At 45.8% G+C, this 22969-nt stretch overlaps 1 protein-coding gene across 1 annotated transcript in view; it reads left to right on the plus strand.

Annotated features, from left to right (window-relative positions):
- DOK1 (docking protein 1) overlaps positions 1–22969 on the plus strand; it is a 51559-nt gene that overhangs the window by 13902 nt on the left and 14688 nt on the right. The window contains exons 2-3 of the mRNA XM_073649986.1: positions 16996–17298; positions 20892–20991. Coding sequence (XP_073506087.1) covers positions 16996–17298; positions 20892–20991 — 403 coding nt within the window. The remainder of the gene's footprint in view (positions 1–16995; positions 17299–20891; positions 20992–22969) is intronic.

A 22969-nucleotide genomic window follows, 5' to 3' on the forward strand; every position in this document is an offset into this window, starting at 1 on the left:
GGACGCTGTTTATCTTCTCTTTTGCATTTTACGATCACCTTGAGTGGACGCTGTTTATCTTCTCTTATGCATTTGACTATCACATTGAGTGGACGCTGTTTATCTTCTCTTTGGCTGTGAGGTCCACCAAAGTTGTCTCTGCCGTTATCTTGATATTATCAAGCCATTGAGTTGCTGGTCTTCCTCCTCGACTTGTTCCTTCTTTTCTTCCAACCGTGATGTCCTTTTCCAGTGACTACTCTTTTCGTTTGATGTCTTTTAGTTAGTTTAGTGACCCTTGCTTCGAGTGACATGTCTGCTTAATTTCAAAATTGATTTAACCATATTTTACGGACTATAGGACGCAGCACAAATTTTTAGGTACTAATTAGTAAAACAATTTTTAAATAAAATGGTGGTGCGTCTTATAGTCCATTTTACAGGTAGCTTACCTGGGGGCAGCCGGCGGTGGTGACAGGAGTGGGGAGATGCAGCGGGCCTTGGGCCCTCAGAAGATGCCGGTGCCATTTTCCTTAGATTTCCATGCTGTGGGTTCCAGGAAAATGGCCACCGCAGGCAGCGCATGGACTGCTTGAGATCTTGTTTCCAGAGAGCTCAATCTGCACATGCATAGCCTCCGGTGGCCATTTTCCCGAAGCCCACCACAGGGAATTCTATGGGAAGGGGGACACCCAGGGCCCGAAGCATTGCCCCACTCCTGCCGCGGTCATCGCCGGCCTCCTGAAGCAGCAACCCTGCCTCCTGTGACCCCGCTCCACCGCAGCCGCTCCTCCCCGGTAAGTTACAGTCGGATTATAAGATCCCCTTCCAAATTTTGGGAGAAAGAGTGCGTCTTATAATCTGAAAAATACAGTATTTGTTTCAAAGGCGTCGATTCTTCTTCTGTCGTGTTTATCATCCAGGTTTCGCATCCGTATGTTACCAGACTATGTACGAGCCATGTCTTCATCACCAGTGAAATGTTCCTTGATTTGAAGACCTTGTCCAGTGACTTCATTGTTGATTTGCCCATGGCTATTCTCCTATTGACTTCAGGTGTCGTCGCTGCATCTTGAGTGATCACTGATCTAAGTAGGTTAAAGTCCTTTACAACTTCCAGTTTGTCGCCGTCCATCTCAGATGTGTCCAGGTCGTACCTGGCAGCAGTCAGTATCTTTGTCTCCTTTGTGTTGAGTAGCAGTCCATCTTGACTCTCCGTAATGACTTGACTCTCCGTAACGAGTCCTTCATTCTATCTATTCTTGCTGCTATAAATGTTGTATCGTCTGCGTATTTAAGATTGTTGATGATTCGTCCACCAATTTTGATGCCCTCTTCTTTTTCGGCAAGTACAGCCTTCCTGACAATAGCTTCTGCATATAAATTGAAGAGAAATGACAGGATGCCGCCTTGTCTGACACCTCGCTCTACTTTGAACCATACCATGTCATAGAATCCTAGAATGTTGGAAGGAACCTCCAGGGTGCTCAAGTCCAACCCCCTGGTCATTGCAGGAGTCACTAAACCATCTCAGACAGATATCTGTCCAGCCTCTGTGTGAAGACGTCCATTGAAGGAGAACTCACCACCTCTCGTGGCCGCCTGTTCCTCTCATTGATCACCCTAACTGTCAAAAAGTTTTTTCTAATATCTAATCTGTATCTTCTCCCATTCAGTTTCATCCCATTGCTTCTAGTCTTTCCTTGTGCAAATGAGAATAAAGATGATCCTTCTACAATGTGACAGCCCTTGAGATATTTGTAGACAGCTATTAAGTCTCCTCTCAGTCTTCTTTTTTGCAAGCTAAACATTCCCAAATCCTGTAACCGTTCCTCATAGGACATGGTTTGCAGACCGGTCACCATTCTGGTAGCTCTTCTCTGAACGTGTTCCAGTTTTTGGATGCCTTTTTTTTAAAATGTGGCACCCAGAACTGGACATAGGATTCCAGGTGAGGTCTGACCAAAGAGGAGTAGAGGGGGATAATTACATGATCTAGACTGTATGCTTCTGTTAATACATCCCAGAGCTGTGTTTGCCTTTTTTGCTGCTGCATCACACTGTTGACTCATGTGCAGTCTATGATCTATTAGTATACCCAAGTCTTTTTCACATGTGCTGTTCCTTAGTTCTATTCCTCCCATTCTGTAGATGTAATTTTCGTTTTTCTTTCCCAGATGTAGAATTTTGCATTACTCCCTGCTAAATACCATTATATTAGTCGCTGCCCATTGTTCAAGCTTATCTAGAGCCTTCTGAATCCTTTCTCTGTCTTCTCTAGTGTAAAGGCACCGTCTCACATAACGACGCTACAGCGATCCCGACAACGATGTGACCTGGCCGATATCGCTGGTGCGTCGCTAAGTGATCGGTGGTGAGCTGTCAAACAGGCAGGATCACCAGCGATCAGGGGAGCAGCGACATCGTGGAAAGAATCTTTCCACGATGTCCTGCTCCTGGCTGAAGCAGGAGCAGGCTGGTAACCATGATAAACAGTGGGTTACTAGGGGCACAGGCGCACTTAGTAACCCGCTGTTTATCAAGGTTACCACTCTGCTACGGTGAGCGGGAGGTTACCGCTCACCGTAGCAGAGTGGTAACCATGATAAACAGCGGGTTACTAAGTGCGCTTGTGCCCCTAGTAACCCGATGTTTATCATGGTTACCAGCCTGATCGCTGCTCCCGCTGGTCACACACAGCGATGTGTGCTGACCAGCGGGAGGGCAAGGACCAAAAAATGGTCCAGGACACTTTGCAGCGATCAGCGACCTCACAGCAGGGGCCTGATCGCTGCAAAGTGTCACACATTGCGACATCGCTTGTGAGGTCGCTGTTGCGTCACCAAAACCGTGACTCAGCAGCGATCTCGCTATGTGAGACTGGGGCTTTAGCTATGCCTCCTAGCTTCGCATTGTCTGCAAATTTGATTAGTTTACCTTCAGTTCCCTTATCTAGATCATTTGTAAAAATTTAGAACAACACTGGGGCCAGGACAGAGCCTTGTGGTACCCCACTGGAAACACTCTTCCAATTGAATGTGGAACCATTTAGTACCACTCTTTGAGTACGATCATTGAGCCAGTTATGAATCCACCTAACCGTAGCCTTGTCAATCCCATACTTTTGGTCAGTTTTTCAATAAGGATGTGAATATATGAGAAAAAATTGTTTTTTCAGCTCACCATTAGATGAATTCCTGTGGCTTTGGGTGTGGACTCCAGGATGGTGCTCGGATAAGGCGGCTGTGGTAATCAACAAAAAGCAAGGATCCAGCGACAAACATCCAAATAGGAATCTGAATGTGTGTTAAAATTTCATCTTTATTAGAATTCCTTTAAAATCATGCTGGTAAAATTATAAATACCCTGGATTTATAATTTTACCAGCATGATTTTAAAGGAATTCTAATAAACATGAAGTTTTAACACACATTCAGATTCCTATTTGGATGCTTGTCGCTGGATCCTTGCTTTTTTTTTCAATAAGGATGGTATGAGATACTTTATCAAATGCTTTGCTGAAGTCGAGTTGTACTATATCTACAGCATTTCCCTGATCCACCCAGTCAGTGAACCCATGCTGGATCTGGTTAGTTACTGTATTCTTATCCAAGTACTTACATACATATTGTTTAATCATTTGTTCAAAGATCTTTCCTGGTATAGAAGTAAGGCTCACCGGTCTGTAATTTCCTGCCTCCATCTTCTTTTCTTTTTTTTGAAGATGGGGATAACATTTGCCCTTCTCCAATCTTCAGGGACTTCTCCTGTTCTCCGGGATTTTTCAAATATTCTGGCTAGTGGTTCTGCAATTTCCTCTATCTTTTTCAGTACCCTAGGATGTAATCTGGACCAGGAGGTTTAAATTCATGTAAATGAGTTAAGTATTCCCTCACTATCTCTCTGTTTATTGATAGTGTGGATTCTTTTATTTCTTCGATAGCACAGTGAAGATCAGTTGATGTTACATTTGATTTCCTGGAGAACACAGATGCAAAATAGGAATTTAAAAGTTCGGTCTTCTCAACATCATTTTTGACCTTTTCATCCTGTAAAAATCCTATAGAATTTTTGACTTTTCTTTGCTTTTGACATACCCCCAAAATCCTTTTTTATTGCTTTTGGTCTCCCTTGCAAGCCTCACTTCATTCCTGGCTTTAGCTCTTCTAACGCTTGCCCTGCATTCCCTGCAGACAGCATTATATTCCTCTTTAGATATGCCTCCCTCTTTCCATTTAATAAACATTTATTTTTTCCTTTTTAACAATTGTTTAAGTTCTGTGTTCATCCATCCTGGTCTCTTTAAATGCTTCCAATTCTTACTTCGTTCCTGGATTGTTACTGATTGTGAAGTGAGAATTTCATTTAGGAAAATCTTCCATCCTTCTTGGACATTTCTGTCCTTTAGAACATCTTGCTCCTCTTGTAATGCAAAATTCTGGGATAGCATGATCACTGCCTCCTAAATTCCCAGCAACCTATACTTCCTCAACCATTTCCTCCCTTTTGGTAAGAATTAGGTCCAAGATGGAAGATCCTCTTGTTCTCTCTTCTATCTTTTGAAAGATAAAGTTATCAGCAAGAGACGATAAGAATTTTCTGAACCCATTACTTTTGCCTGATATCTGGATAGTTAAAATATCCTATGATCACTATGTCATACTTTTTTGAGAACAGGGGCATCTGATGTAAAAAGAGTTCATCCATATCTTCAGTCTGTCTAGATGGCCTATAGTAAACACCGACAATAGTGTCCTTTCTGTTCTTCTCTCCTTGTATTCTTACCTAAACAGTTTATGCAGAGCTACCATTCTCTGAAGCTTGGATCTCTGTGTACAATGCGACACCTCCTTCCCTTTTGTTAAGTCTGTTTCTTATAAATAAGTTGTAGCCTTCTTGTTTTGTATTCCAATCATGTGTATCGTCCCACCAAGTTTCAGTGATGCCTATGACATCATATCTCTCTTCCTGTGTTAGCAGCTCCAGTTCTCCTTGTTTGTTTCCCATGCTCTGTGCATTTGTATAGACACATTTTAGTTTATAGTCGGGTTTCTCTTGCTTCTCTATTTTCATTCAGAATTTGTTGTCTTTGTTCTTTATTTCCATTTCTAAGGTTTTCAAAAGAATTCTTTAGCTGCATACTTTTTCCTGGCCGTATATTTTCCATCCCATATTGCTCTAGTTTAAAACTCTCCTGATGAGTGTAGGAAGGTGCCTACCAAATATGTGTTTTCCTGTTTTCGTAAGATGCAACCCATCTCTAGCAAGTAGTCCATCATACAGGTAATTCACTACATGGTCAGGAAACCCAAAACATTGCTGATGGCACCATCGACGTAGCCAGTTGTTCACCTGTAGAATCCTGTTCATTCTCCTTGGTCCATGTCCATTCACTGTGGGAGGATGGATGAGAAGACCACCTGCGCTTCCAGTTCCTTCACTTTCCAGCTTAGGTCTTCAAAGTCTCTGCATATATTTTCCAGTTCCTTTTTTTGCTTTGTCATTTGTTCTTATGGGTATTAGTAGAGATGTGTAGTCGTCTGTAGCACTGACGAGTCTTGACACCCTATCAGACACATCATTGACTTGGGCATCTGGATGATGGCACCGTGTTCCGTTCTGACTGTTGGGTCTTGGTCTTGGTCGATGTAAAGGTTCCTAAAGAGGCTGATCTGTAGTTCGGCACACCCATATCCTTCATGGTATTCCAAAGTTTCTGGTTATCAACACAGTCAATGGCTTTACTGTAGACGATGGAAACAAAAATAGATCTCCTTGTTGGAAGTGCATTGAGCTGAGCTGTATTCTTTGGCATTTTCCATTATCCATCTAATGTTAGCAATCGCATCACTTCTTCCTCGGCCTTTTCTGAATTCTGCTCATTTCTCTGGCAGCTCTTTGTCAGTAAGGCTGTAGCCGTCTTTGTAAGATCTTCAGTAGTATTTTGCTGGCATGAGGTATGAGCACAATTGTCCGATGGCATCTCCGTTCTTTGGAATAGGAATAAACATGGATCTTATCCAGTCCTTGGGCCATTTACCAGTTCTCCATATCTGTTGACACAGGCGTATCAACTGCTGCTTCGGAAGACTTTATTATCTCTATTGTAATATTGTCACATCGATCCAGGAGAACATGGGGCTAGGAGTCTTAATCCTAAGTGACCCTTAAATAGGCCTAGAGAGATGATGTAATTGAGTCACTTGCAAAATCCGAAGTGGAACACGGCAAAGGCAGGGGACCTAGTGGAAGGAAGCAGAGTTTGGGATAGTTGTGTAACCATACCCCTTATCCCCCCCTAGGGCTCCTCCCAGAGGAGTCAGAAAGAGGATGCCTAGCATGAAATCTCTGGAGCAAGATTGGAGCATTAGTGTAATTTTTGAGCACCGCGTCTCTCCACGGGCCCACGAGCCGTCTTATAGTCCAGAACCTTGTTGATTTTATACTTTGGGTCTTGATCAGAGGCAGGAATTATTTTGGCTGTATGAGAGAATTTGCTGAGGATCCGAGGACTGAGACATTTGACTTGCGGTGTTGGACAAGATGCTACAAAGTCTTAGACAAAAAACCTGGGTGTGGCCGCCCTTTATCTGAGCTGAAATGTTCATTCTGCCTCTCGGGTCTATGTCTCTACTACGGGTTCAGTCTCTCTGCCCTTGTCCATATGAATGTCACTTGACAAATGGTAAGGTTTTAATATTAGAGTTAGGACTGTCCCATAAGGGTTACCGTGAAGTGGTGGGATAGCTTTTACATTATTTTGATCAAAATTATGTTAACTAAATACCCTTTATTATTTATCATTATTTTTGCACTGTTCGATTTACCCATTTACTTCCAGTTATTTGGGTATTTTGCTTGTTTTTGGCTTTTCAAAGTCTTTGACATCTTGTCTCCATTTGGGCCAGCAGTAGAAACGAGAAAGAAATTCAGCAGTCCATTTAACTCCTAGGTGACTGGAGAGAAGAGAGGAATGGACCCATGGTAATGCCGGTGGAGTGTCTTTGAGACAAGGAAATGACCTTTTAGGCCACGTTCACACGTTCAGTGTTTGGTCAGTATTTTACATCAATATTTCTAAACCAACACCGGGAGTGGGTGAAAAATGCAGAAATGGTGACATGTTTCTATTATACTTTTCCTCTGATTGTTCCACTCCTGATTTTGGCTTACAAATACTGATGTAATACTGACCAAATACTGGACGTGTGAATGTGGCCTTAGACAAAGAGTTGGAAAGAGAAGAGTTAGAAGCAAGGATACCCTCGGGTTGAGTTATCTAATAGGGTGCATTTTCAAAGGCATTACAACAGTTTAATGATCTAGATAGGGCATCAGCACTGAAGTTCTTTTTGGCTCTTTGATTGGAGAAAACATCTGCAAGGTCCTGATAAGAGGCAGGAAGATTAGAGGCAACGAACATAAGAACAGTTTCTGAGAAGGTGGTTGAGGAGGAGCTTTGAGTCCGTTATGAAAGTGGTCCCCACTGGGTGGTCTGGTTGGACAACCAGTCAATGACCGAAGCCTGTAGCCACTGAAGTCTCAAAAGCACTGGTGCATCAGAAAGTTGCAAAATTAAAAAAGAAATGTTCTCAAGTTCGTGTAGTGCACCAATCTGAAGACTCACCTCTTCTGTCCTGAATTGACGCAACCACCTGGAATTGTTGAGACATTCGCAGAGGTTAGCGTCAGGGGCATATACAAAGAAAAGAAAGGAATTTTCAACTTTTTGGCCAGTGATAAGTCCATAAAATGTTCTGCTGCTCCTGAATCAATAAGTTCTTGTGCCGTGAACAAAGAGGAACCATAGAAGACAAACATGGGCTCAAATAATTTAAGTTTAGTGGGGGATAATCCCAGGACGATTCTTCTTTCTTCGTTAATCTGAAGTTCTCTTCATTTGCCTTTCACTTTGGGACAATTTGTGCAATAATGATCCCATTCCCCACAATACAGAGTCCATCAGTAAGACTATAGGATCCTTCTGACAGAGATAACTTATTCTGACCAGTCTCCATGGGTTCCAGTTTAGTCTTTCTGGGGGGAGATTCTGAACATACTTCGGGATGTTACACACAGGAATCAATCCTTTTTTTGCTTGACCATTCTTTAACCCTAGAACGCATACCTGGGGCCTCGCAGGCCCGCCCTGTTGATTGTTTTCTATTTTTTGCAAGATTACTTTAGTTAGAATTTTGATACTCTAGGTATTCTTCATGTATATAGTTGTTTGTCATTTTTGTTTGAGTTATTCCATGTTATTTGCACACGGGCCTAAAAGGCCCCAGGTATGTGAAAAAGTAGATTTTTATGGTCATGCGTCCTAGGGTTAAAACGCTAGTCCACTCAGGTAGCAAGTGATATTATGTCATTAATGAAGGACGGTAAATCTCTACCAATGAGTTCACCTGTGATCTGACTGGAGAAGCCGGCATAGAAGATATTCCGGAGCACATCCTTGTTCCAGGCCAACTCAGCAGACGGGGTACAGAACTGGTTTGCAATAGAATTCTCTGTCCTTTTCGGATTCTGCCATTCTATCAAGACCCCTCTGCCATTTCCAGACACCTTTGTCCACCTCCAGGCTCCTCTGTACCCTCTTTCCTCCTTCAGATTCTTATGTCTCCTCCAAAGACCTCTGTCCCTGTTCATATACCACTGTACCTTCTAGACTCCCTGTACCTTTAGACTAGTGTTTCTCATCCAGACCCATCAGTTCCATTCAGACACAAAGTCCCCCTCAAAACTCCTTGGTGTACTATCTAGGCTCCTCAAGATTCCTGTCCCTCTCCAGACTCCTCCAATCCATCCTGACCCCTTCGTCATCTTCAGACACCTCTGTCTTCCTCCAGGCTCCTCTGTCTTCTCTAGATCCCGTTCATCTCCAGACTCCTCTTTCTTCTTACAGACTCCTCTGGCGGGGGGACATTACGTGGTTTGAGAATAAAGGATTGATCCTTTTTCCCCCCTGACATAACACTCAATACAAATTAGATGGACAGCTGATCCTACTGAAAAACACCAACCTTAGTCTAATGGATAATGCCACCAAAATTGTAGAACGGAGAAGACAGAATAATTAAATTTATACCCAGACAATCATGCATGTATGACCCTGTGATTTTAGACATGCATTGCGCACTGGACAACAGGAGGGTGGTTATCCCCAACGTGTGCGCTCCACGCTGAAACGCATGTGACTTTGAACATGCGCTGTGACGCTACGCACTTCTGGTCATGCGAATTGGCTGGCGTATCTGGTGTTTCCACAGTGTAACGCACTCGCCCTCCAAACACAGTCGGCATTTAGGATACAAACTGACAGGGTCGTGTTTAGGCGCATTGCGCCTTATCTACATGGGGACAGGCCGTATCGGCAAGCTGATATAAAGGTTCCCCCTTGCACTGCATGAATAAACCTATTGGGGGGAGGCGGCATTATAGGTGATCTATTTAAATGGGTATTGGCCCTGGACACCATTCAGTATCATGCTATTTGGTCTCCTGATGAGCCATGCTGGTGAAATGCGCAGACGCTGAATTATGACCTTTGCGTATAAGAACCGGAAACTCTACTTTCAACTAATGCCTATATGTTTATCCCATGCCTTGTTATAATTAGCATGTCACTATTTAATGCATTATTATTATAGTGACATTTATTCCATGGCGCTTTACATGTGAGAAGGGCTATACTTAGCAAAACAATTACAATAATCTTGAACAAAAAACATGATGGCAATTGGTACAGGAGAAGAGAGGACCCTGCCCGCGAGGGCTCACAGTCTACAAGGGATGGGTGAGGATACAGTAGGTGAGGATAGAGCTGGTCGTGCAGCGGTATGGTGGAGCGAGGACCCTGCCCGCGAGGGCTCACAATCTACAAGGGATGGGTGAGGATACAGTAGGTGAGGGTAGAGCTGGTCTTGTAGAGGTATGGTGGAGCGAGGACCCTGCCCGCAATGGCTCACAGTCTACAAGGGATGGGTGAGGATACAGTAGGTGAGGGTAGAGCTGGTCGTGTAGAGGTATGGTGGAGCGAGGACCCTGCCCGCGAGGGCTCACAGTCTACAAGGGATGGGTGAGGATACAGTAGGTGAGGGTAGAGCTGGTCGTGTAGAGGTATGGTGCAGCGAGGACCCTGCCCGCGAGGGCTCACAATCTACAAGGGATGGGTGCGGATACAGTAGGTGAGGGCAGAGCTGGTGGTGTAGAGGTATGGTGGAGCGAGGACCCTGCCCGCGAGGGCTCACAATCTACAAGGGATGGTTGAGGATACAGTAGGTGAGGGTAGAGCTGGTCTTGTAGAGGTATGGTGGAGCGAGGACCCTGCCCGCAATGGCTCACAGTCTACAAGGGATGGGTGAGGATACAGTAGGTGAGGGTAGAGCTGGTCGTGTAGAGGTATGGTGGAGCGAGGACCCTGCCCGCGAGGGCTCACAGTCTACAAGGGATGGGTGAGGATACAGTAGGTGAGGGTAGAGCTGGTCGTGTAGAGGTATGGTGCAGCGAGGACCCTGCCCGCGAGGGCTCACAATCTACAAGGGATGGGTGCGGATACAGTAGGTGAGGGCAGAGCTGGTGGTGTAGAGGTATGGTGGAGCGATGACCCTGCCCGCGAGGGCTCACAATCTACAAGGGATGGGTGAGAATACAGTAGGTTTGGGTAGAGCTGGTCATGCAGCGATGTGGTGGAGCGATGGTTACTGCAGGTTGTAGGCTTGTCGGAAGAGGTGGGTCTTCAGGCTCCTTTTGAAGGTTTCCACGGTAGGCGAGAGTCTGATGTGTTGAGGTAGAGCGTTCCAGTGTAGGGGGGGAAGCACGGGAGAAATCTTGTATGTGATTGTGGGAAGAGGAGATAACAACACAGCAACAAATCCAGGGTCGCCACCGAGTAATCCAATGTCAAGGAAGATAAAATACTGGTCCTTAGAATAGCTCCTCTATTCCAGCAGGGTATCCAAAGTGATTGACAATAGTACGTCTCAGATGATCCACAGTCTGTTAAAGTCCAAGTAGTGGCACCAGGATCTGTCCGTAGCAGCAGATCCTAGCCCTTTGAAGACACAGCACCAACATCAACCCCTCCAAATATGTCTTTCCCTTTCAACCCCCCTCTTGGGATCAGCCGTCTGGTTGGGCAGAAATACTCACACCCACGCCTTTAGACCTCAGTTACATTTAATTCAAAGTGTGGATGAGGGTCACTGAAGTCCTGTCTCCGACCAGTCTCCAAAATTGTGTATCAGGGAGGGCCCCTGCAGAGAGGAACACACATGTCCCCATCAGATGCAGGATAGGGAATGCTAATGGAGGCCTAATTCATTTAGGTCCATGAAAGCCATGGGGCATTATCAGTGTGAGACCCATGGATCAGGAAAGCATACTGTCAGTCACTGCATGTCTCACACTGGTAATGCCCTTTTATATAACCATGAACTGGGTAGATTTGTCTGTACATAGTGATTCAAGTATATTGTGCTAAGTGCTGCTCATATAAGAGGGTGGTGGCCCACCAGAGGATTCTCCTGTTCTCCCGTGGGCCAGTCCAATCCTGTGCATACACATATGCTACTGAGCAGCTGGACCCTACATATGAGTTTAAGTTATGAAGCACGCCTGGTATAGCATACGCTGCACAAGCGGCAAGAGCAGAGCTCACGCTCCGCACACAAGCATCAAAAAATCCACTTAACCCACAGTTTCTTGCAAATTAGCATCTATGGCCTTGCTAGCCGTGATCGCCTATGAATTTCTTTAAACTTTCTGTACATTGACCTTATAAAGGTACGCAGATGATCATGAGATCCCCTTAAGATGTGTAGAGCCCTGTGTAGAGGATCCTGAAGTGGACAGTGTTTCCCTATTTGCTAACCTGAGAGGACGCTATGGCGTTTGCGAGTCAGCGGATGTCTCGAGTAGCTGAAGTCTTAGCTATGACTTTAACAGTCCGATGACCATATATGCTCTCCCATCATTGTGGTCCTAGTACAAACCCCTTCACCTTACTCTTGTCTGTGATTTCATTGAGTAAATCTGGTGGAGCCACCTACCATGTAATCTTGATGGCTTCCTGACTGATTCATGAGGGCAGTACGACTGGAGGTCGCTGCTTTGTGGAACAATATTTCAAGGAGTTCCTAAAGGTGCCCATACACCAACAGCTATTCCCCTGAACTCCCCAAATGTATGTAACGGTGCCCAGGGTGGAAGCAGTAGGCGAGTGTCATATGTCCGACACCCGAGCACCTTACAGAAAATTGTGTGGGTCTTGGCCGGGTGTCGATGTTATGAGGTCCTTGGCCGGGTGTTGATGTTGTGAGGGTCTTGGCCGAGTGTTGATATTGTGAGGGTCTTGGCCGGGTGTTGATGTTGTGAGGGCCTTGGCCGGGTGTTGATGTTGTGAGGGCCTTGGCCGGGTGTTGATGTTGTGAGGGCCTTGGCCGGGTGTTGATGTTGTGAAGGCCTTGGCTGCTGGTAGATGATGGTATTGGCTGGCCAGGACCACGAGTTCTACAGATTAGTAAAGGAGAATTCTACTCAAACATGGGGTCTTTACTGAACTTGATAAGGGTTATGTACAAGGGGTAGCAGCTACAAAGTCTCATGGACGTTTCTTTCACAGTGTGGCAGGAACATCTCAGGTGCGTTTTTAGTGCGTTTTTGCCGGCATTTTTGACTGATTTGAGTGAAGTCAATGGAGAAAAACGCACAGGGAATTGACACGCTGTAGATTATTTTCTGCACCAAATCTACAAGTCATAAATAAGCATCGTGTGCATGACACTTCAGGTTTCTCATTCACTTTGCTGCATCAGGATTGCTTTAGGTTTTCATAGCAAATCTGCATGGCTAAAACACACCAAATCTGCAACGTGTGCACAAGTCCTTACTGTCTCCAAGCAGGAAACACAGTCCTTTCCCTATCACTAAGCCCTCCCCTTGTGGGCTAGTCCCAGCACTTAATTACTTCTGACCCTGCCGCTGAGCAGACTTACACTTTCACCTACATTCTATGCAAACACCACCTTAAGTCCTACATTCTAACCTACGTCTTCTCCTATACTCTACCACCATTACTATACAGTGGTGGCCAAAAGTATTGGCACCCCTGCAATTCTGTCAGATAATACTCAGTTTCTTCCTGAAAATGATTGCAATCACAAATTCTTTGGTCTTATTCTCTTCATTTAATTTGCTTACAAGGAAAAAACACAAAAGAGAATGAAGCAAAAATCAAATCATTTCACACAAAACTCCAAAAATGGGCCAGACAAAAGTATTGGCACCCTCAGCCTAATACTTGGTTGCACAACCTTTAGCCAAAATAACTGCGAATAACCGCTTCCGGTAACCATCAATGAGTTTCTTACAATGCTCTGCTGGAATTGTAGACCATTCTTCTTTGGTAAACTGCTCCAGGTCCCTGATATTTGAAGGGTGCCTTCTCCAAACTGCCATTTTGAGATCTCTCCACAGGTGTTCTATGGGATTCAGGTCTGGACTCATTGCTGGCCACCTTAGAAGTCTCCAGTGCTTTCTCTCAAACCATTTTATAGTGCTTTTGGAAGTGTGTTTTGGGTCATTGTCCTGCTGGAAGACCCATGACCTCTGAGGGAGACCCAGCTTTCTCACACTGGGCCCTACATTATGCTGCAAAATTTGTTGGTAGTCTTCAGACTTCATAATGCCATGCACACGGTCAAGCAGTCTAGTGCCAGAGGCAGCAAAGCAACCCCAAAACATCAGGGAACCTCCGCCATGCTTGACTGTAGGGACCGTGTTCTTTTCTTTGAATGCCTCTTTTTTTTTCCTGTACACTCTACGTTGATGCTTTTTGCCAAAAAGCTCTACTTTTGTCTCATCTGACCAGAGAACATTCTTCCAAAACGTTTTAGGCTTTCTCAGGTAAGTTTTGGCAAACTCCAGCCTGGCTTTTTTATGTCTCGGGGTAAGAAGTGGGGTCTTCCTGGGTATCCTACCATACAGTCCCTTTTCATTCAGACGCCGACGGATAGTACGGGTTGACACTGTTGTACCCTCAGACTGCAGGGCAGCTTGAACTTGTTTGGATGTTATCCACCATCCGCACAATCTTGCGTTGAAATCTCTCGGCTATTTTTCTTTTCCGTCCACATCTAGAGAGGTTAGCCACAGTGCCATGGGCTTTACACTTCTTGATGACACTGCGCACGGAAGACACAGGAACATTCAGGTCTTTGGAGATGGACTTGTAGCCTTGAGATTGCTCATGCTTCCTCACAATTTGGTTTCTCAAGTCCTCAGACAGTTCTTTGGTCTTCTTTCTTTTCTCCATGCTCAATGTGGTACACACAAGGACACAGGACAGAGGTTGAGTCAACTTTAATCCATGTTAACTGGCTGCAAGTGTGATTTAGTTATTGCCAACACCTGTTAGGTGCCACAGGTAAGTTACAGGTGCTGTTAATTACACAAATTAGAGAAGCATCACATGATTTTTCAAAGGGTGCCAATACTTTTGTCCACCCCCTTTTTTAGGTTTGGTGTGGAATTATATCCAATTTGGCTTTAGGACAATTCTTTTTGTGTTTTTTCATTGAAGACAAATTAAATGAAGAGAATAATACCAAAGAATTTGTGATTGCAATCATTTTCAGGAAGAAACTGAGTATTATCTGACAGAATTGCAGGGGTGCCAATACTTTTGGCCACCACTGTATACTAGACAGAAACACATTACATCACGATATTCACAAAGACACGGGACACTGTTCACAGGACACAATATTGATGCGATTGGTGTCTTCAGGAAAGGAATGTGACCATCATTGTCCACACCTCCTACATTTATATGCACACTCGGCTCATAAGAGTATGCATATGTAATCGTCGGGGAGAGGGAAATCAGTCATTGCTAGACTCCGCCGAGCCTCCGGTCACCCGTGGGAGCCGAGGATCAGGCATCACACAACCCAACCATCGATCCTTCTCTCCACACATATTTGGGAGAGAGTGGTGACCTCATACATAAGGGAGGGCCACCAGCTCCCATGGCCACTTTAGGTTGAGCAGGGTGGCACACTTGACGCCAGTCCTTATCGTGCCGGATCTGCTGCTGTCTCTGGGCACATGGTTATACCGTTCTCATGCAGAGATCATTGACCACAATGATGGAGACTCAGGATTCTCATTGGAGAACTTTGTAAGTTGGTAGATGTACGGGGGCTGCTGTATACAGCATGGGTCAGATGATCTTCTGCTTTCCTCAGATTCCAACCTTGAGCTCCATTTCATCATTTTATGGCAACTTCTGTAAATTCCAACTTTTCCTGGGTAAACATAAATGCTTACTTCCCCATCGGTGCTTCTGTGAAGCTGGGCTGATAGATTACCCAGCACATGTAATAAGTATCACAGAGAGATCTGCTCCAGGGTGGAGGTCACCGCCCCAAACAATCAAGAGTGGAGCTGGGACTAAATGTCCTATAAGCGCGTCACATCCCAAGCTTCTCTGAGCTTCCATCATGCCCTGGGCATAAGTGGACCTTCTCTAATTTGGTCTCCTTTTGTGTAGGTTCATTGCCTCTTTTCTGGAGTTATTGTGGAGCTGGATGTGAGTGACCGATATCTGGGGCTTCATCCAGCATGGCTGCTCTTGTGTGGTCACCGCCTTTACACGCCATATGCTGTTGTTCCTAGAGAAGCCTCACACTATCATGTGAGGTGAGAATGAGGTGAGGCTTTAGCTTTATGCCTCGGTAAACCTGAAGGTGAGGAATGAGCCTCAGCTTCTCCTGGATTCATCTTTCTTAAAGGTGCGGTCAAGCAGTCCGTATACAACATCTGAGTAGAGTGCTGCGTCCCAAGTCACACATTTGCTATTGCGTAGTCCAAGCTGGAATCCATATAAATCTGGCCGTGCTAGCCATCATTATGTCTGCAAGGGAAGTGGGATCACCCGATCTAACAGGCTGTGAAGCAACTACTCATGGCTGGCATGTAGCTGATGGGCGGTTGTTTGACGGCCAGTTACCATAGAATCATAGAATGGTAGAGTTGGAGGGGACCTCCTGGGTCATCTGGTCCAACCCCCTGCTCAAAGCAGGATTCACTAAATCATCTCAGGCAGATATCTGTCCAGCGTCTGTTTGAAGACGTCCATTGAAGGGGAACTCACCACCTCTTGTGGCTGCCTGTTCCACTCATTAATCACCCTAACTGTCAAAAAGTTTTTTCTAATATCTATAGAATCATAGAATGGTAGAGTTGGAGGGGACCTCCTGGGTCATCTGGTCCAACCCCCTGCTCAAAGCAGGATTCACTAAATCATCTCAGACAGATATCTGTCCAGCCTCTGAAGACGTCCATTGAAGGGGAACTCACCACCTCTTGTGGCTGCCTGTTCCACTCATTAATCACCCTAACTGTCAAAAAGTTTTTTCTAATATCTATAGAATCATAGAATGGTAGAGTTGGAGGGGACCTCCTGGGTCATCTGGTCCAACCCCCTGCTCAAAGCAGGATTCACTAGATCATCTCAGACAGATGTCTGTCCAGCCTCTGTGTGAAGACTTTATTAAAGGAGAACTCATCACCTCTTGTGGCCGCATATTCCACTCATTGATCACCCTAACTGTCAAAAAGTGTCTTCTAATATCTATAGAATCATAGAACCAGTGTAAACAGTTATGAAGGGTCCACGTCTTCTGGGATTTCTAGTGCTGACATGTAGAAGAGATATTGATAAGGTCTCACTGACACCATAGATGATGTCAGCAGGTGACATTGGGAGCCATCGTTCATTTGGGTCCTCAGTTGGGAACGTCTCTGAGTGGAGTATCGTATGATGACAAGTTGGCAGTGCAGAAAGTGGATTCATGTCGCCCAGCTTGGTCAGAGAGAAGACTAAGCAGCGATGCACCTTAAAGGTAGAATATACCCCAATAGCTCAGAGTGGTCCTACCAATGTCCTGGATGATTACCGGTTGACTTGTACTTGTATTGACATTGTGTCCCGCATTTATTTTCTTACAGAAGTGGAAGCGATGCTACATGGTCTTGTATCCAGACTCCCAGTTTGGCGTGGCACGATTAGAGATCTATGACTGGAAGGATGGTACATTGGCTGGTGAGAAGATACACGCCCGTCGAGCTGCTGACCGTAAGGTTGTGCGACTGGCAGAATGTATACATGTGGCCCCTGCTCCCACAGAGAATGGTCATAAAGAAAACATGGCGGCTTTCATAATAGAGACCAGTGACAAGACCATGCTGCTCTCTGCTGAGCGCCCACTGTGCGAGGAATGGGTTCAGAGGCTGATCGAGGTCGCCTTCCCGGTGAGTAATAATAATAATAATGTTTATTTTTATAGCGCCAACATATTCCGCAGCACTTTACAATTTTAAGGGGGACTTATACAGACAATACAGAATAAGTATATCTCATATTGAAAGCAGTGAGGGTCCGGCTGCTCGCGAGCTTACACTCTATGAGGAAATGGGGGAGACACAAAAGGTAGAATGTACATATATATTGTATAATGCAGCCTTGATATACTATATAGGATAAATAATCCATGGACTGGTCGCCAGCCAGTATGTGTGCAGTCCTGACCGAGGCTATTAAGCGCATGGATGGTATGAACCTGAAGTTGAAGAAAATTTTAATATGGGGGAAAACTGGGACGGACAGATAGTGTGTGGAGGCGATACACCAGTCTAAAGAAATGGGTTTTTAGGGTCTGCTTGAAACTGTGGGTATTGGGAATTAATCGAACTGTCCTGGGTAGTGCATTCCAAAGAATTAGCGCAGCACGCGAGAAATCTTGGAGACGGGAGTGGAAATTTCGGATTATGGAGGATTTTAGTTTTAAGTCATTGGCAGAACGGAGGGCACGTGTAGGGTGGTTGACCGAGACGAGGGAGGAGATGTAGGGGGGTACTGAAGCATGGAGCGCTTTGTGGGTAAGCGTGATAAGTTTAAATTGAACTCTATATTGGATGGGTAACCAGTGCAATGACTGGCACAGGGAAGAGGCATCAGTGTTGCGGTTGGCGAGGAGTAACCTCAGAGAGATACGTAAGGGTCAGCCGCTTGGTCAAGAGCTGTAAACATAAATAACAGACCATCTTCACCAATCCTAGTGTCGCATATACTGTATATCCGCTCCATGGAGGTGACAAAGCCTTACATCTGCTCCATAGTGGTGACGTCTCACTGTGTCCGCTCTATAGAGGCGATGACCCTACTTTGTCCGCTCTATAGAGAAGACTATCCTGCTGTGTTAGCTCTACATGGGAGATAACCCTGCTGCATCTGCTCTATAGAGGAGACGTCCCTGCTGTGTCCGCTCTATAGAGGAGACGACCCTGCTGTGTCTGCTCTATGGAGAAAACAACCCTGCTGTGTCTGCTCTATGGAGAAAACGTCCCTGCTGTGTCCGCTCTATAGAGAAAATGACCCTGCTTTGTCAGCTGTATAGAGAAGACTACCCTGCTGTGTCAGCTCTATAGAGGAGACGACCCTGCTGTGTCCGCTCTAGAGATGAGACGACCCTGCTGTGTCCGCTCTAGAGAGGAGACGACCCTGCTGTGTCCGCTCTAGAGAGGAGATGACCCTGCTGTGTCCGCTCTATAGAGGAGACGACCCTGCTGTGTCTGCTCTATAGAGAAAACGTCCCTGCTGTGTCCGCTCTATAGAGAAAACGTCCCTGCTGTGTCCACTCTATAGAGAAAATGACCCTGCTGTGTCAGCTCTAGAGAGGAGACGACCCTGCTGTGTCCGCTCTAGAGATGAGACGACCCTGCTGTGTCCGCTCTAGAGAGGAGATGACCCTGCTGTGTCCGCTCTAGAGAGGAGATGACCCTTCTGTGTCCGCTCTATAGAGAAAACGACCCTGCTGTGTCCGCTCTGTAGAGGTGACGACCCTGCTGTGTCCGCTCTATAAAGGAGACGACCCTGCTGTGTACGCTCTATAGAGGAGACGACCCTGCTGTGTCCACTCTAGAGATGAGATGACCCTGCTGTGTCCGCTCTATAAAGGAGACGACCCTGCTGTGTCTGCTCTATAGAGAAAACGTCCCTGCTGTGTCCGCTCTATAGAGAAAATGACCCTGCTGTGTCCGCTCTATAGAGAAGACTACCCTGCTGTGTCAGCTCTATAGAGGAGACGACCCTGCTGTGTCCGCTCTAGAGATGAGATGACCCTGCTGTGTCCACTCTAGAGAGGAGACGACCCTGCTGTGTCTGCTGTATAGAGAAAACGACCCTGCTGTGTCCGCTCTATAGAAGAGACGACCCTACTGTATCCACTCTAGAGAGGAGACGACCCTGTTGTGTCCGCTCTGTAGAGGTGATGACCCTGTTGTGTCCGCTCTGTAGAGGAGACGACCCTGTTGTGTCCGCTCTGTAGAGGAGACGACCCTGTTGTGTCCGCTCTGTAGAGGAGACGACCCTGTTGTGTCCGCTCTGTAGAGGAGACGACCCTGTTGTGTCCGCTCTGTAGAGGAGACGACCCTGTTGTGTCCGCTCTGTAGAGGAGACGACCCTGCTGTGTCCGCTCTATAGAGAAAATAACCCTGCTGTGTCCACTCTGTAGAGATGACGACCCTGCTGTGTCCGCTCTGTAGAGGTGAAGACCCTGCTGTGTCCGCTCTGTAGAGGTGACGACCCTGCTGTGTCCGCTCTGTAGAGGTGGCGACCCTGCTGTGTCCGCTTTATAGAGGAGAAGACCCTGCTGTGTCCGCTCTGTAGAGGTGATGACCCTACTGTGTCCGCTCTATAGAGGAGACGACCCTGCTGTGTCCATTCTAGAGATGAGATGACCCTGCTGTGTCCGCTCTAGAGAGGAGACGACCCTGCTTTGTCTGCTCTATAGAGAAAACGACCCTGCTGTGCCCGCTCTATAGAAGAGACGACCCTACTGTGTCCGCTCTAGAGAGGAGACGACCCTGCTGTGTCCGCTCTGTAGAGGAGACGACCCTGCTGTGTCCGCTCTATAGAGAAAATAACCCTGCTGTGTCCACTCTGTAGAGATGACGACCCTGCTGTGTCCGCTCTGTAGAGGTGAAGACCCTGCTGTGTCCGCTCTGTAGAGGTGACGACCCTGCTGTGTCCGCTCTGTAGAGGTGGCGACCCTGCTGTGTCCGCTTTATAGAGGTGACGACCCTGCTGTGTCCGCTCTGTAGAGGTGACGACCCTGCTGTGTCCGCTCTATAGAGGAGACGACCCTGCTGTGTCCATTCTAGAGATGAGATGACCCTGCTGTGTCCGCTCTAGAGAGGAGACGACCCTGCTTTGTCTGCTCTATAGAGAAAACGACCCTGCTGTGCCCGCTCTATAGAAGAGACGACCCTACTGTGTCCGCTCTAGAGAGGAGACGACCCTGCTGTGTCCGCTTTGTAGAGGTGATGACCCTGCTGTGTCCGCTCTATAGAGGAGACGACCCTGCTTTGTCCGCTCTATAGAGGAGATGACCCTGCTGTGTCCGCTCTATAGAGAAATTGACCCTACTGTGTCCGCTCTATAGAGGAGACGACCCTGCTGTGTCCGCTCTATAGAGAAAATGACCCCGCTGTGTCTACTCTGTAGAGGTGACGGCCCTGCTATAGAGTTTAGTACCTTGCTTTGTCTGATAGTAAAGGTGATGACTTCCCTTGTGTCTGCTCTATAGAGGTGACAACCCCGCTGTGTCCGCTCTATAAAGGAGACGACCCTGCTGTGTCTGCTCTGTAGAGGTAACAACCCCGCTGTGTCCGCTCTATAAAGGAGATGACTCTGCTTTAGAGGTGACTACCTTGGTGTGCCGGCTCTGTACAGGTGAGGCACCCCAATGTGTCTGCTCAATAGAGGTGATATCTTTGGGTCTTGCCAGATGTTGGATGTTTTTTCTCCACTGTTATTGAACTGATTCTTCCATGTTTACTCTTAGGGAAAGGTCAATGGTTCCCAGGACAAGAGCTCAGAGGCCTCAGATGGGGCCACATCCCTGGAGATGGCTGTTAACAGCATTTACTTCTCTAGAGAGGAAGGTAAGAGGGTGTTAACGGTGAAGGAATTGATAACGTCAATCATGAGATATAATAAATCCTCTATTTACTTATTTTACTCACTTATAGGCTGTGTTCACACGTTATGCTTTTGTTGCGTTTTTTTTCTTGGCAGTAAAGCTGCTTACAAAAAGGTTTTGCTGCGTTTTTCAGGATCCCCAAGTTCAGCTTTGCTTCCACCACAGAAGCATGAACAGTACAAGGTGTTAGGACACCAATGCAAGACACATGTGAAACCATGAAACCATTTGGGAAAAAAAGGGACAATTTGATCAAATTATTTAGTGGAAAAAGATTTTTATTTCTGAAGAAACAGCGACTATTCTGAACTAAAAAAGTTCACCTGAGTTCATGAAATTACAAGTGTAACAGCAGCAGGAGGTGAATAGGGAATAGTTTACCTAAGGCATTGGCAGTGCATTGAGTTTGTAGGACACTGTTTACTTTCACACTTTGGTCTGTCCTTGAGTTGATCAGGTATTGTTCAATTTCACACCTTGGTCGGCCGTACACATCACTAATTTAATTAAACTGTACTAATCCTTACTGCCATTCACAGGTGAGGAGAGCAAAGCATTATGGTTTAAACTTGGGGAAAATCACAAAAATAAATGGGTTTCACATCCTGCTGTACCTGCTTTTTTTGACTAAAAAATGCAGCAAAACTGGATTCCTGCGTTTTTTGCTGCGTTTTTACACTTATTCATTGCTTTCTATGGGTGAAAAAACGCTGCAAAAACAATGAAAGAAGTGACATGCTGAAGGTTTCAAAAACGCAGCAATTTTCCAATTCAGTCAGAAAAAAAACCCAATGTGTGCATGTTTCTGAAATCTCATAGCCTTTGCTGGTAGTGTAAAACACAGGTTAAAATTTCCATAAAAAATGCAGCAAAAACGCAACGTGTGGACATAGCCATATATCTATTAATTTATTTTACTTTCCTCACTTATATAGCGCCATTAATTCCACAGAGCTTTACAGACATTATGGGCACTGTCCCCATTGGGGCTCACAATCTAAATTCCCTATCAGTATGTCCTTGAAATGTGGAAGGAAACCGAAGGAGACCCACGCAAACACGGGGAGAACATACAAACTCCTTGCAGATGTTGTACTTGGTGGGATTTGAACCCAGGACCCCAGCGCGCTTCAAACCCCCCCCCCCCATGTGACCTATCCATCATCGTCAATGGCTGTTCACTCTCCCCAGTCCCACAAGCTCGCTGCCTTGGGGTAACCCTGGACTCTGATCTCTCCTTCAAACCACACATCCAAACCCTTTCCACTTCCTGCCGGCTCCAACTCAAAAATATCTCCCAGATCCGCATGTTCCTCAACCATGAATCTGCAAAAACACTAGTACATGCCCTCATCATCTCCCGCCTCAACTGCTGCAACCTCCTGCTCTGTGGCCTCCCCTCTAACACTCTCGCACCCCTCCAATCTATCCTAAACTCTGCTGTCCGACTAATCAACCTGTCCCCCCGCTATTCCCCGGCCTCTCCCCTCTGTCAATCCCTTCACTGGCTCCCCATTACCCAGAGACTCCAGTTCAAAACCCTAACCATGGCGTACAAAGCCATCCACAACCTGTCCCCTCCATATATCTCTGACCTAGTCTCCTGGTACACACAGTGGGTGCGGAAAGTGTTCAGACCCCTTTAAATTTTTCACTCTTTGTTTCATTGCAGTCATTTGGTAAATTCTAAAAAGTTCATTTTTTCTCATTAAAGTCCACTCTGCACCCCATCTGGACTGAAAAAAACAGAAATGTAGAAATTTTTGCAAATTTATTAAAAAAGAAAAACTGAAATCTCACATGGTCATAAGTATTCAGACCCTTTGCTCAGACACTCATATTTAAGTCACATGCTGTCCTTTTCCTTGTGATCCTCCTTGAGATAGTTCTACTCCTTCATTGGAGTCAAGCTGTGTTTAATTAACCTGATAGGACTTGAT

Source organism: Phyllobates terribilis, unplaced genomic scaffold (genome assembly GCF_046119375.1).
Source record: "Phyllobates terribilis strain yellow unplaced genomic scaffold, ASM4611937v1 Scaffold_1__5_contigs__length_1240528914, whole genome shotgun sequence".
Taxonomy (NCBI): domain Eukaryota; kingdom Metazoa; phylum Chordata; class Amphibia; order Anura; family Dendrobatidae; genus Phyllobates; species Phyllobates terribilis.